The following is a 14,207-nucleotide window of genomic DNA, read 5'->3' as shown; positions in this document are numbered from 1 at the left end:
GTATTGATACATATGTATTGATTGATACACTGTCTTGATTCTTGATTAGGAAGATTCATGCAAACAGTGTCGGTTCTAATTTCTTTTAAAATAAAGTCTATACATGGAAGTTTCAGTTGTTATGGTAAATTAATTAGCGAGCCCGTGCCCCATTCCATTACAAATCCTAGCTACTGAGGAAGGTAAGACCTGGAGGATGGCATTTCAAAGCCAGCCTGGACTGGGCAGCAAAGACTGTGAGACTCCATCTCCCATTAACCAGTAAAATGCCAGATTGGAGACGTGGCTCAAGTGGTAGAGCACTAGTCATGAACAATAAAGCCAAGTGAGAGCATAAGGCCTTGAGTTCAACCCTGGAGTATACACACACACACACACACACAAACACACACACAGACACACAAATAAGTTTTTAGTCTATTAACTTATGAATGACACTGTAAGAAAGTTATTATTTTTAAGATAAAGATAGGACACTGGGAAAGATAATGACTCCTATAATAGAACTACTGACTTCACCTAATTAAATGAATATCAAATAATAATAAAGAGATTAATTTACATGATTGAAATGCTTCAGGTTTTAGAAGTAATTCTGAGCAGGGTATGGCAACCTTGGAGGCACAGGCAGGACATAGCAATCCCATCTCCACATGGACAAAAGGTCATTCTGAGGACCGGATTCTGTCTTCTTACCTTCTCATCAAAATCCATGAAGTTGGACACGACTCTGACATTTGGATAATAGACTCCCGCTTGGCGGATAACTTCCTCTAGAACATCACCAATTCCAGCCGAAAAGATGAACACCGGCACTTCATGCTGCCGCAACTTATCAAAGAAATTCTCATATCCTTCCCTGCCGGGCAAAGGACAAGCTCATGGTAACTCTTCCCAGCCTTGACTTAATCAAAGGAAGTCCCCACTACCCAGCCCTGCCCAGGCTGTGGAGAGTAGAGGGTAAGACGAGGTAGGGAAAAATTCACTAGTTACTTAGAAGGGGAAAAGAGAAAGATTTCTGCCTAATTTTATAGCTCATTTCTATTTCCATCTTTCTTTTAATCAGTCATAAAATGAGATGTGTTTACATCCGCAATTAATATGGATACACAGATTCGCATCTATGCCACTTAAAGGCAGATAATTAAACCCCCACCTTGAAAAGCCCATTCAGGGTGGTCACTGGCTTGACCAGCTTGGGTCCTCTCAGCCACCAGAGCTGTGCACTGTACTCCTGGCATCTCCTTCCCAACTCCTCACCACATTTGTCATACTTCTCAGCTGAAGGTTAACCTCATCCACTGCTGTTCATGAATGGAATTCTCAGCCGTACTCAAGCTCTTTCTGACAAGTTCATAATTTCCTCCCAGAAGTAATCACATTAAAATACACCATCACCCAAACAGAAAAAAGAAAAACGAACACTTGGCTGGTGGGAGGCTCCTTGGGGGCAGAGTTCTTGTTGGCAGGGGTGAGGACCTGGGTCCCAATCCTCAACAGCATGTGCACCAAAAATGCAGAATCATATTTGTCTCATGAGTTGAATTTTTTTTCCAGTCCTGGGGCTTGAACTCAGGGCCTGGGGTCTGTCCCTGAGCTGCTCTGTGCTCAAGGTTAGCACTTTACCACCTGAGTCACAGCAAGACTTCTGGCCTTTTCTGTTTATGTGGTACTGAGGAATTGAACCTAGGGCTTCATGAATGCTAGGCAAATACTCTACCACTAAGCCACATTCCCAGCCCATGAGTTGAAAATTTTAACAGATGGTAAACAATATTGAAAATTACATATTTTAATTCACACTATTTTAATTCTATATGAAAAAACATTTCCTACAACATTCAATGGAATATGAGAACCAAGAAAGTAGATTCCTGGAAATTTAAAAACAAGGTGCTTAGCTAAGTTCTTCCCTGTTGGGGTCCAGCCTTGGCCTTGAGGGGGAAGGGCACTGGAGAGTGTGCCCAAGACGCCGCCCTTCCCCCAGCCCTGGGGAATGCAGAAGCAGGCCACAATTCTCTGGGTCCGGAACCAGAAGAACCGGCTTTGCGAACAGCCCCCAAACTTTCTCACCAGCCCATGTGCCCCCCAGTCTCGCGGGTTTTCACCCCTGGCGTGGCGCTTTCCAAGTGACGTTAGCTCATGAGGGGGTCCTATGGCAAGCCCAGCCTATCGTCAGCGCTCTGGCCGATCACCTTTTCTCTCGTCACCTCCCACCATATCAGCCTTTGCCCCTCCCTAATAAATCAGATTCGCTCTCTAAGCATCTCCGAGATCCGCGCATGTCTGGCTTTCTTCACGGGTAAGGAGGGGGTAATGCGATCTCGTATGGCCCCGTGCACTTGAGGTCTTTCCTGAGCCCCCCACTCCACCCTGGCCTTACCTGTGGGTCGGGTGACCAGGGGAGAGGGTGAGAAAGGGAGCTGTTAGAAGCACAGCAGAGCCTGAGTCCCCGCGCCAGGGGAGGCGACCCGAGCCCGGCACTTTCCAACTTGATTCCTTTCATATTTGAATATTCCTTTCATATTTCACATCTTACAAAAATGCTAAAGGATTTTGAAATGGTTTTGGTTGCACAAGTTCACAAGTAAGTTTGGCTTGCCATAGTTTTGGTGTATTACATGTGGTCTTGACTAACTGCAGTCAAAACAGTTTCCCACAGGGGTTCATGGCTCAGCTGATGTGGAAAAGCTGTCCTGTGCATGTTTTAGTCAGCTGTGTTTCAATCACTGTGTCACCTCCTTCATTTTCCAACAATCTGCCTTCAAAGAAGCAAATGTTAAGCTGGGCACTGGTGGCCCATACCTATAATCTTAGCTACTCAGGGGACTGAGATTTGAGGAATTTGGTTTGAAGCCAGCTCAGGCAGGAAAGTCCGCAAGACTCTATTCTCCAATTAATTACTCAGAAAAGTCCGGAAGTGGCACTGTGGCTCAAGAGGTAAAGTACTAGAATTGAGTAAAAGAAGCTCAAGGACAGCGCCTAGAACCTGAGTTTGAAGCCATAGGACTGGCACACACACACACACACACACACACACACACACACACATTGAATGCTGCCCCAAAGCAGGGTGAAAGTGAATGTGCTTAACTAATAAGTGAAAATTTGCAAGTTCATGACAGGTAGTTTGTCTTCCGAGGAAGTTGGGTGGTGCTTTGGAGAAAATGAGTCGGGCACCTTCGGGCAGTACTAATCTCTATGCATCCTGCACATGTGCAGTTTTCCTTGGGGGCAGTCTCCTTGGAACCCTGGAGGGCCTCCTACATATCAACAACAACAACAATAACAAATCCCCTTGGTACTTGGCACTTACTTGAGCATGATGTCTGATTCGGCCACGATTTCTCTAAGTTTAGCTTTCTGTATACCTTGTTCAACAAGCAAACCATGTGATTTAGTATACCTGGAGGTTAAGACCAAAGGGAAAAAAAAATACAAATGATAAAGTATTAGCTGGAACAAACACCACCCCTACCACCACCACCACCAAAAGACATTAGCTGGGTTCTAGTATTTCATGCCTTACTCCTAGCTACTTGGAAGGCTGACCTGGGAGGACTATGTTTTAAAACCAGCCTGGAAAGTAAGGCTTGCAAGACCCCTCCTCGCCCCATACATGGGGGCAGTGTCAAGATGTCCTCCCGGTTCCTAGGAGGCTAAGAACAGGAAAGTCATTGTTCAAGGCCAGCCCAGGCAGAAAAATCCATGAGACTCTCAAACAGCAGATTTTGGGATGATGGTACCAGCCTGACATTTCAGCTACACAGGGAAATACAACAGGTGGATCACTGTCCAAGAATGTGCCTAGGCAGGAATCAAGATCTTATTTAAAAAAAAAAAAAACCAAACCAGTTCCATAAAAGGTCTGAAGGTATGGGTTGAGGGATACAGATCCCACTTAGCAAGACATTTTTGTGTGTGTGTGTGTGTGTGTGTGTGTGTGTGTGTGTGTGTGTGTGTGTGTGGCTGTTTGACACAAAGACTTACTATTGTAGCCCAAAACTCTTGATCATTCTTTCTCAGCCTCTGTAGTACTGGGATTACAGGCATGCACCACCACACCTGGCTGCAAAGCATTCTTGAGTATAAGAAGATGATTTTTGCTCACCATATTGCACTTAGATCTTAAGAGATTTCAGCTCATCATTAATGAATGGATATCTCAGGGTGCCTCAGGGTGATATGTGTGTTTTTCCTGCATTTCCCAGTTCTCCCAAACTCAGGCTTGGCTTGAATATGCTAAAGTAGTGAGAGTAACAGGCCATAACCTTCCTCTTGGCCTGGAGAAAAAAACACGAGCCAACCTAGGGTGGCAAATCATCGGTGACGACAGTAAGTTGTCACTTGGTCATCATCTTACGGTCTGAAATGTCTGAGTTCTGAAATTCTGCCTGTGCAGCATGGAGAATATATGCATATGGGTATGCTTTATAATTAGGTAGTCCCCTGGGCCCTACCACTCAGGGTGAGAGCCCTTAGAACCTGACTCATTGCCAGATGCTTCAGTGTCCCTGACCAGATCCTCTTGGCTGGTGAGCTCACTGGCCTTGCCCCACAGTCAACTCATTTCTGATGAGGACAGACCAGCTGGCCACTCTAGGTCCAGCTCTGTTTCCAAGGGCGGGTAGAGTCTGTCTTCAACATTCAGTACCAGAAATGCAGATGCCCTGTGCAAGCTGCCTTGCTGGGTGATGGGCTAGGGGGTGACACATAGTCTATTCCTGGCCTCTTGAAGTTTTCAAATGAAAGCATTTTATCCGTGCTGGACTCTCCTAGAGTGGTGTGGCTGAAGTGTGTGATCGAGCTAGTAGATCTGCTGCTCTGTTCACCAGGTCCCAGTGGCATTTTTTTCTCCCAGTGCCCGGAGGCGCTCACCTGGTTCTCTTGGCACAGAGTCTGGCCTCCATCACATGCCTGCTGCACCTAAACGTTCTGCCAGTTCATCTCTACTAAGGCACATCTTGCTCATGGGCCTCTTTCAAAACATCCTTGTTTTCAAGGCTGAAGTGCAGGGTCTCGTGGATTCTGACAGAGCTTCGACTTAAATGTAGACTGTCAGAGGGAGTCTCCTGAGCTCAACTGTTGTTCTTGGTCCACTGTGAATGCGCACCAGGGAAAACTGCACTGAGTCGGACTAGCTTTTTTTGTTGGTCCTGGGCACTATCTTTGAGCTTCTTTTTGCAGAGGCTAGCACTCTACCACTGAGCCGTAGCACCACTTCTGCCTTTTTCTGAGTAGTTTTAATTGGAAATAAGAATCTCACAGACTTTCCTGTTTGAGTTGGCCTCAAACTACGATATTCAGATCTCAGCCTCCTGAGTAGCTAGGATTACAGGCGTGATCCACCAGCACCTGGCTGAGTCTGACTAGCTTTTCTCCCCCCACTCACCACTCCACGATGTATGGGCACTTCTCTTCCACAGTGAGGACAGGATCAACTTCAATAGCATAATACTTCTCCTTCAGCTGCACCAACTAGAAGAGTGGGAAACATGGTTTTGTGGCTAATGTGCTTATTACAGAAAGCAAAACAAGGCAACAAGTCGTTTCTCATAAATTGTGTCACAGAGCAAGATGAAGTGGATCCACAGTTGATTGGGCCTCTATGGACCCTATTTTACATATAATTCTATGTGCCTACAAAAGGCCACCATTCTTTTTAAAGTACTCCCCAGCCAGCAATTTAGAGCAATAAATAACTAATTGGACTAATTGACCACAAAGCAACTTTAATTCTTACAGGAAGTCACTAAGAGCTTCAATGACACTGTCTTATTATGTTAAGACAAACAGAGGCAGAAAAGGTAAACTGAGGCTGCTAATCAGCAAAGTACTGACTGAAGTCATTTCTGAGTCAGTTTAATGGAGGAAAAAAAAAGCTGGTGACACTGGTGATTCACGCATGTAATCCTAGCTAATCAGGAGGCTGAGATCTGAGGATTACTGTTCAAAGCCAGCCTGGGAAGAAAAGTCTATAAAACTCTTATTTCCAATTAACTATAAGAAAAAAAGCAGAAGTGGAGGCATGGTGCAAGTGGCACAGCACCAGCTATGGGTGGAAAAAGCTGCCTGAGATCTTGAAGCCCTGAATTCAACCCCTGGTACCTGCAATGAAATAAAATAGCTGGGTGCTGATGGCTTATGCCTGTGATCCTAGCTACTCAGGAGGTTGAGATCTGAGGACTGCAGTTAGAAGCCAATCTCAACAGGAAAGTTGTAAGACTCTTATCTCCAATTAAGCACCCAAGAAAGGATAGAAGTGGAGCTGTGGTTCAAGTGGTAGGTCACTAGTCTTGAGCCAAAAAGCTAAGGGACAGTGGCCTAGGTCCTGCATTCAAGCCCTAGGATCAGCAAAATAGATAAATAAATAATAAAACTAAAGGCAAAGTATTTTTAATTTTCTAACAGAGAAAACTTAAATATTTTAATAATCATTCAAAAGTTTTAAATCTAAGTTTTGATGCTTATAGTCACTGTTAAGCTAGATGCAGTGGCTCATGCCTGTAATATTGGCTACTTGGGAAGCTGAGATCACCAGGATCAAGGTTCAAGACTCTCTGGGGCCAAAACTTTGAAAGACTTCATCTCAACCAATGCAAAGCTAGAGGTGGGGATGCATGCCTGTCATCCCAGCTACACAGGATGCACACATAGGATTGTGATCCAGGCTGGCTTAGTCAGATGACTGCATATGAATGCAAAAAGGGCTGGAGGCATGGTTAAATTAGCATGCCTTCCTAGCAAGCACAGGCCCCGAGTTCAAACTCCCGTACTGCCATAGGAAAAATAAGTTTGTTATTTTATATTTTAAAAATATAATTTTAATGATATAATTAAATAATTAAATTAGTAATTTAATTAAATAATTTTAATAATATAATTAAAAATATTTTTAAAATATAAAATAACCAACTTTTATTTTTCCTAAATGATACGCTGAGCACATGTTCCTGACACAGTAAGACCTGTGGGTGCTTGCCATGTGGCAGGAAGCCTGTAATACCTGCGTCCACTCTCACTTGTGACAATGAACCCATGGCGCCAGCAGACACCAAGTGGTTAAACACACACAGCTACAAGTGACTAGCTGGGTCACAGAGGTTACTTTACCTTTTTTCGACACTCGTCAGTAACAAACTTGCAGTTGTCAATGACATCTGAGGGGAGAAGCAAAGCAGACATTGTAAGAGAACATCTGCTCTGGGCTCCCACACAAGCAGTGTTAGTGCAATCCTAGGTCTCAATGCTGTGGTCTGCACACATTGTATATCACACGCTGCTGTCACCAACACTGTGAGCTAAAACCTGACCTTTCCACCCTTTTTTTGTTTTAGGGCACAGTCCTGGGGCCTGAACTCAGGGCCTGGGTGCTGTCTTTGAGCTTCTTCTGCTTGAGCCACTGCTTGACTTTCAGCTTTTTGGTGGTTAATTGGCGGTAAGAGTCTCAGTGACTTTTCTGCCTGGACTGGCTTCAAACTGTGATTCTCAGATCTAAGCCTCCAGAGTAGCTAGGATTACAGGTGTGAGCCACTGGGTCCCAGGCCCCAGCTTATTTTATTTTATTTTTTATTTTTTTGGCCAGTCCTGGGGCTTGGACTCAGGCCCTGAGCACTGTCCCTGGCTTCTTTTTGCTCAAGGCTAGCACTCTGCCACTTGAGCCATAGTGCCACTTCTGACTGTTTTCTATATATGTGGTGCTGGGGAATTGAACCCAGGGCTTCATGTATACAAGGCAAGCACTCTTGCCACTAGGCCATATTCCCAGCCCCAGCTTTTTTTATTAAATAGAAGAAATATCTCTGGGAAAAACACCTTTGCCTAATAGAGAATTTAATGTGAAAATATGGAAAACAGTATTATAAAAACTAATTCTATCATTCAAGCTAAAGTATTAATGTTGGTATATTTTCTTTCAATTTTGAAGTTTTGTTTATTTTTAATTAGATGAGAGCTCAAACCACATCTGGAATTTTTATTGTTTTTTCAAGTCATAATGTGGTCTGTATTTACACAATTTCTGGAGTGCTTAATTTTTCAGGTTGCTTCCAGGCTCTTGTTATTATAAATGATTTTATGTTGATCTTTTTTGGTGTGTGTGTGTGTGTGTGTGTGTGTGTGTGTGTGTGTTGCTAGAGATCAAATCCAAGGTTTTCCACAAGCTAGAAAGGCACTCTACAAATGATAACTCAGAGTATTTGATAAATGCTTTTTCTCTCAGTTAAACATTCTTGAGTACTAAACAGTCTATATTTGGTGACAAGTTTTCTGAAGTCTCCATTCTTTCTTTCTCCATTTCTTACCATAAGACTCCACACATAAAGAAGCATTTCCACAACACCTATAAAAACAAACCCTCAACACACAGTAAGGAGGAGCCAGGGTCTCCTCATTTCCAATAGTTGGAAGGCCGTTACACAGGTGACACAGAAATGTGAAGGTGACACTGCCATGCAGAGACATGTGCATGAAGCTGACAGGCAGATATGTGAAGGTGACACTTACTATGACATGTTGGGCACCTTTTCCCTTTGTAGGAAAATCTACTCAGTGTCATATCAAAGTCTGTGATTATCTGTAAGGAAAGAGAAAGGCATCAGGCAGCCACAGAGATCACGATCAGAACCACTGCTCTCCTCTTCGCTCCATGCGGTCCTCCACCCCGCAGTATCCACTCCATCCCTCGGTGTCCACTCCAACCCATGCTATCTCCCCCCGTCCCCTTTGTCCTCTCCACACTGGCAATACCCTGGACACCGGGCACACAGACTCCTGGCTCTCTGTAATTATAACCTATGCACTCAGCTGTCTGGCACAGTTGATGGCCATCACTAGGAAGCAGCGTGACCAGTGTCTGTCACCATATCAGATGTGGTTACTCCATATGAGACTGTAGTAGCCATTCTTCTCTGTGGTTTAACACTATGTACTCAACTGCCTCGTTCAACATACAGAAACACAATGGCAACAGCTGAATCCCTGAGGCTCCAAGTTCCTGAACTGATCACAAATGACCCATGTTACCCCATGACCTGGTCACACCTGACCTATACACACTACTCCTTGACCCTGTTACACATGACATATGTTACTCTGTGAACCTGCCACACATGACCTATCTGTCACTCTATCCCATTTAACATGCGGGATCTAATTTTCTTACTTATGCATACAGAAATAGTTTGGTGGCTCATAAAACAGACTGGATTAATATTATTTTTTAGAAATGCTTAAAAAAGGAAATTTTTAGCTGACTATTCACATTATGGTTTAATTACATTTAAAATGCTCCTTCAAAAAGAATTACAGGCTGGGAATGTGGCTTAGTGGTAGAGTGCTTGTTTGGCATTCATGAAGCCCTGGATTCAATTCCTCAGTACCGCCTCAGCAGAAAAAGCCAGAAATGGCACTGTGGCTCAAGTGGTAGAGTGCTAGTCTTGAGCAAAAGAAGCTCAGGAACAATGCCCAGGCCCTGAGTTCTAGCCCCAGGACTGGACATGTGTGGTATTCGTTAACTTAATACTCCATACTGAAGCGTTTGGGGTGGAAAGTAGCCCAGTGGTAGAGCACACACTTGCCATATGTGAGCCATGAGCTTTATCTTCAGCAGAAAAAAAAGGAAAAGAAAAGGAGGAGAAGGGAGAGGAGAGGAGGGCAGAAGGGCAGGGGTGGGAGAGAAGACAGGGAGGGTGGCGAGGAGGCCACTGGACATGGCAGAACATGGCTGGGGTCCAGAGCAGGCCAGGGTCCAGAGTAGTCTGGGCTACACAGTGAGTGGGCTGCAAAGTGCATCTCTATTTCAAAGATAAGGGGAAGAGACAGAGAGAGAAGGAGAAAAAAAGAGAAAAGACCTAAATTTATCTCAAGGCTAGTACTTTTTGTGCTCAACAGAGCATTATCATTCTGTGTGTTTTAGCCAATTCTGGCTACATTATTTTAGATTTTAAGTTCTCAAAACATAGATGAAAAATGGCTAAATACATTTTCCTGATATTTTATCCAAATAGGAAAATGAGTCTACTTAAGTGATTAAAAACAAATAGTTCCATGATAAAGGTTTCACCTGAAGTTTAGCAGCTCCTCCTTTGATAAGACCACAGATGATTTCTTCTACTCGCGTAGGGTTCTTGATACGAACTGAACTTTTCTGGAATTCTGGCATCTAAGAGGCAAAAGGAAATTAACTATTTTAATTCCTCTTTTTCCTGGTTCCTTTGCTATTAAGCAGAAGCCTGTATTATTTAACATACAACAATGCTGAGATACAGCCCAACATGGTGGTGCAAAACTGTGATCAGCACTGGGGAGGCAGAGGCAGGAGGATCTAGACATTAAGGCCAAGCTGAACTACATTGTGAGTCTTTGTGTCAAAAGCAAACAAAGAAAGGCTGAGGCACCATTTTAAAACTGAAAGTCACCATATCTAATTACCATGTAGACACACAAGAGTTTTCAGAGCACATTTATTGTCTCCACCTGGAAGACTAAAACTATGCCAGGCATGGTATGGCACATGCTGGGATTACAAGCATGCACCACTATGCCCAGCTACCATTTCTCATTTCTACCCCAATAAAAGTGGAGTGGAACAGGTCAGAAGATTACTAGCACAGGAAACACAGCACCCCCAGCACCACACAGGACAGGGGAGAGGGGGGATTCTCTTTTTTTTTTTTTTTTTGCCAGTCCTGGGCCTTGGACTCAGGGCCTGAGCACCTTCCCTGGCTTCTTCCCGCTCAAGACTAGCACTCTGCCACCTGAGCCACAGCGCCCCTTCTGGCCGTTTTCCATATATGTGGTGCTGGGGAATCGAACCCAGAGCTTCATGTGTAGGAGGCAAGCACTCTTGCCACTAGGCCATATTCCCAGCCCCGAGGGGGAATTCTTCTATAGTGGGTTTAGGCTAAATTATTTTACTATGGACTTACATAGCATAGACAGTAACAGTACCTCAGATTACTAAAATTGCTTTATTTATGTGCTTTTATTCTAGATTGGCTATTGCCAATATTACTGCACTTCATGTGTGTTATGTGCATAAAAGGTCCCTAGACTTCTGTCTTGGATTAACAAGTTAATCTACCAGGTCCTCCAGTGTTCCTACATATGGGAAAGAATGGAGATTCTAGAAATGGCTAGAATATTTTCCAGAGGCTGGAAGGTTCCAGAAGTACAAAAGAAAGAGAAGTGCTCATGCTAGCATTTTCTTCCTGAAGGAAAAGAGCTGGACCTACCATATCAGTAGGCATGGAGAATGCATGAGCTCTACTGCTCAGCCAATTCCCCTCCCCCCCCCCAAGGTGTACCACTGAGCTACACTCACACACACACACACACACACACACACACACACACACACACGAGCTCTACCACTGAGCTACCCCTTTATCACGAAGACCCCCAATTTGAGGATGGGGTAATCACAATGCTTCAGAGAGTTTCTGTGATGAAAGGTTTGAAATTGGACTGAAAGTATCTAAAATATTTATAGACAGTGATCTCTCAGTAGCCAAGAGTGGCAGGCAGGCTCCCTTCATCCCTTCATGATCATTCATTCATCCATTCATTGCACAGTCAGTACCTAGCAAGAGGCAAGGGCTTGCCAGTTACCAGTACTTATATCTGTAATTCTAGCTACTCAGGAGGCTCAGATCTGAGGATCACAGTTCAAAGCCAGCTGGGCAAGAAAGTCTGTGAGATTCTTATCTCCAATTAACTACCAGAAAACTAGAAGTAGAACTGTGGCTCAAGATATTACCCTTGAGCCGAAGAGCTCAGGGACAGAGCCCAGGCCCAGAGTTCAAGCCCAATGTCTACCACAACCACCAACAACAAAAGAGGCAAGGGCTGGGTGCTGGAGTCCTCTAATCCAGACCATCCCCCAAGCAGTGAGGACCTGTGCTGTCATGCAGGATCCCCTCCCAGCTCCTGGCCCTGTACCTACTCTCATCCAGACAGCCTCCCTGAGGACAAAGGGTGGTCAGCAGGCTGGGCTCCATGACTAACCCATCCCACTGAGAAGAGTAAAGGACAGCATTACCAGCCACACCATCATCACGAAACCCAGCATAAGCTCAGAATGGCCACCTGCCTCAGGTTTCAGATGACAGCCAGGGGACTAGAACCCAGATCACTGCCTGGCTGTGTCACCACCCTAACTCCTGTCCCAAGGCTTTGCTCTTTCCCAACACTTCACAATGGTTTTGATATAAATTTTTTATTTTAAATTTTTTATAACTTTCTTCTTATCATAAAGGATGGAAACTTTGAGCCTATATTCATTTTCCATAATGTTGCATTATAAACAAACTGCAGTTTTCAGGCAACTGATTAAACCTGTTCTTCAACTCTCCTTAAGGTTGTTTTCTGGACTCTCAATCAGTGTCTGCAAAGAGAACCAACAGCTTGGGGCATCAGCAACGGTGCCACTTGTTCCAGATAAATAAGTAGCAAGTGGCCATAAGCCCTGGAGGGAGCAAGGAGTAGTAGCAGAGGAGAGGGCAGCGCCTGCTTGGAACACAAGATGGCGCAGGCAATCAGTATGGAAATGTGGCAGCCCAAGTTCAATCCCAGCAGAGGAAGAAAGAAATGATCATTATGGGTGTCTACTACTGCAACACATACGTACACAGGCACAGACACACAGACACAGACACAGACACAGACACACGCACACACACAGTCACTAAATACTTCCCAGGTGCCTTTGAGGATGCATCCAGGCAACAGAGTTGAAGCACTGCAGTCTGGAGGAGGTCACGAGCTACCAGACCACTAAGAAGCCCTGGGACTGAAGGCATATGAAATGTGTCACACGCATTTCTTTCCTCACATCTCTTTCCCTCCAGGTTCTTCATGTACAAAATGAAGACTGGATTGGTGATGCACTGCACAATCATGCTTCAAATCCGAAGGACACCTTATTTTCAATGATGGGAAGGCTTTTCCACTTGTTAGTGATACAATGTTAAAGAAAACAAGAAAAGTAAAACAAAAAACAAAAACGAAAACAATGCCATGATACAAAAGCTTAGGTGCACACAGCCTTGCTGTGGAAGCATCTCTAACATACTAATTCTGAACTTGGGGCTGTGCTCTTGCTTAGCTTTGTCCCTCAAACCTGGGGCTCTACCATTTGAGCCATATCTCTACTTCCTGATTTTTTCATTTTGAGGCAGGGTCCAGCCATGTAGCCTAAGCAAGCCTTGAATTCAATATGTAGTCTTGGCTAGCCTTGAACTCTCACTCTTCCTGCATCCCTCTGAAAACTGCTGAGATTATAAGCAGGTATAGGACTGGCTCTGAGTGTTAATGTATTGCATTTATACAGATGAAGTGAACTCTCAATTATCAGTCTACTTCCATATATGGTTTTTTTTGTTTTGTTTTGTTTTTTTGGCCAGTCCTGGGCCTTGGACTCAGGGCCTGAGCACTGTCCCTGGCTTCCTTTTGCTCAAGGCTAGCACTCTGCCACTTGAGCCACAGCGCCACTTCTGGCCGTTTTCTGTATATGTGGTGCTGGGGAATCGAACCCAGGGCCTCATGTATACGAGGCAAGCTCTCTTGCCACTAGGCCATATCCCCAGCCCTCCATATATGGTTTGTAGAACAACTGATTTGAAAATTGTACCACTTCACTCACAAATCAACGGCAATGTTCAGTTCTTTGGCATTACCCTGCGGATGCATTATGACAAGATGACAAGATAAAAACGAGTTATCTCCATGTACAGTCATCTAATTTCTGGGCTCCTATCATTACCATTAGTCCAGTAAAAATGTCTCAGACAAAATGTCACCCTAATTCCAGGATGGAATTATGAAAGTATGTTCAGAAATAATTAGTAATTCATCATTATTCTTAAGCTCAAATGTGAGACTAAAACTTAAAGGTTAGTATAATTCACAATGTACAGATAGTGTAGTTCATGTTTAACCAGAGGAAACTAATTATTTGTACTTTACTTATATGTTAATTATCTTAACATTAAGTTAATGTAAGTTAATTGTTGTAACATGAGACTATATTGTTCTGAAAATGGCCTACATAAAAATTAGTTAAATAGGGGGCTGGGAATATGGCCTAGTGGCAAGAGTGCTTGCCTCGTATTCATGAAGCCCTGGGTTCGATTCCCCACATATATAGGAAACAGCCAGAAGTGGCACTGTGGCTCAAGTGGTAGAGTGCTAGCCTTGAGCAAAAAGAA

General features: G+C 44.0%; 1 protein-coding gene across 3 annotated transcripts in view; it reads right to left on the bottom strand.

Annotated features, from left to right (window-relative positions):
• Nt5c3a (5'-nucleotidase, cytosolic IIIA) overlaps positions 1–14,207 on the bottom strand; it is a 48,166-nt gene that overhangs the window by 1,975 nt on the left and 31,984 nt on the right. For all 3 annotated transcript variants that reach the window (XM_048339497.1, XM_048339499.1, XM_048339498.1), the window contains 6 exons: positions 10,064–10,162; positions 8,506–8,575; positions 7,114–7,160; positions 5,393–5,478; positions 3,317–3,406; positions 697–859 (listed from right to left, as the gene is read on the bottom strand). In XM_048339497.1, the coding sequence (XP_048195454.1) occupies positions 697–859; positions 3,317–3,406; positions 5,393–5,478; positions 7,114–7,160; positions 8,506–8,575; positions 10,064–10,162 (555 nt within the window). The remainder of the gene's footprint in view (positions 1–696; positions 860–3,316; positions 3,407–5,392; positions 5,479–7,113; positions 7,161–8,505; positions 8,576–10,063; positions 10,163–14,207) is intronic.

This window comes from Perognathus longimembris, chromosome 2 (assembly GCF_023159225.1).
Source record: "Perognathus longimembris pacificus isolate PPM17 chromosome 2, ASM2315922v1, whole genome shotgun sequence".
Classification (NCBI taxonomy): domain Eukaryota; kingdom Metazoa; phylum Chordata; class Mammalia; order Rodentia; family Heteromyidae; genus Perognathus; species Perognathus longimembris.
Note: the sequence above shows the minus strand (reverse complement) of the source record. Positions and strands in the feature narration are given on the sequence as shown.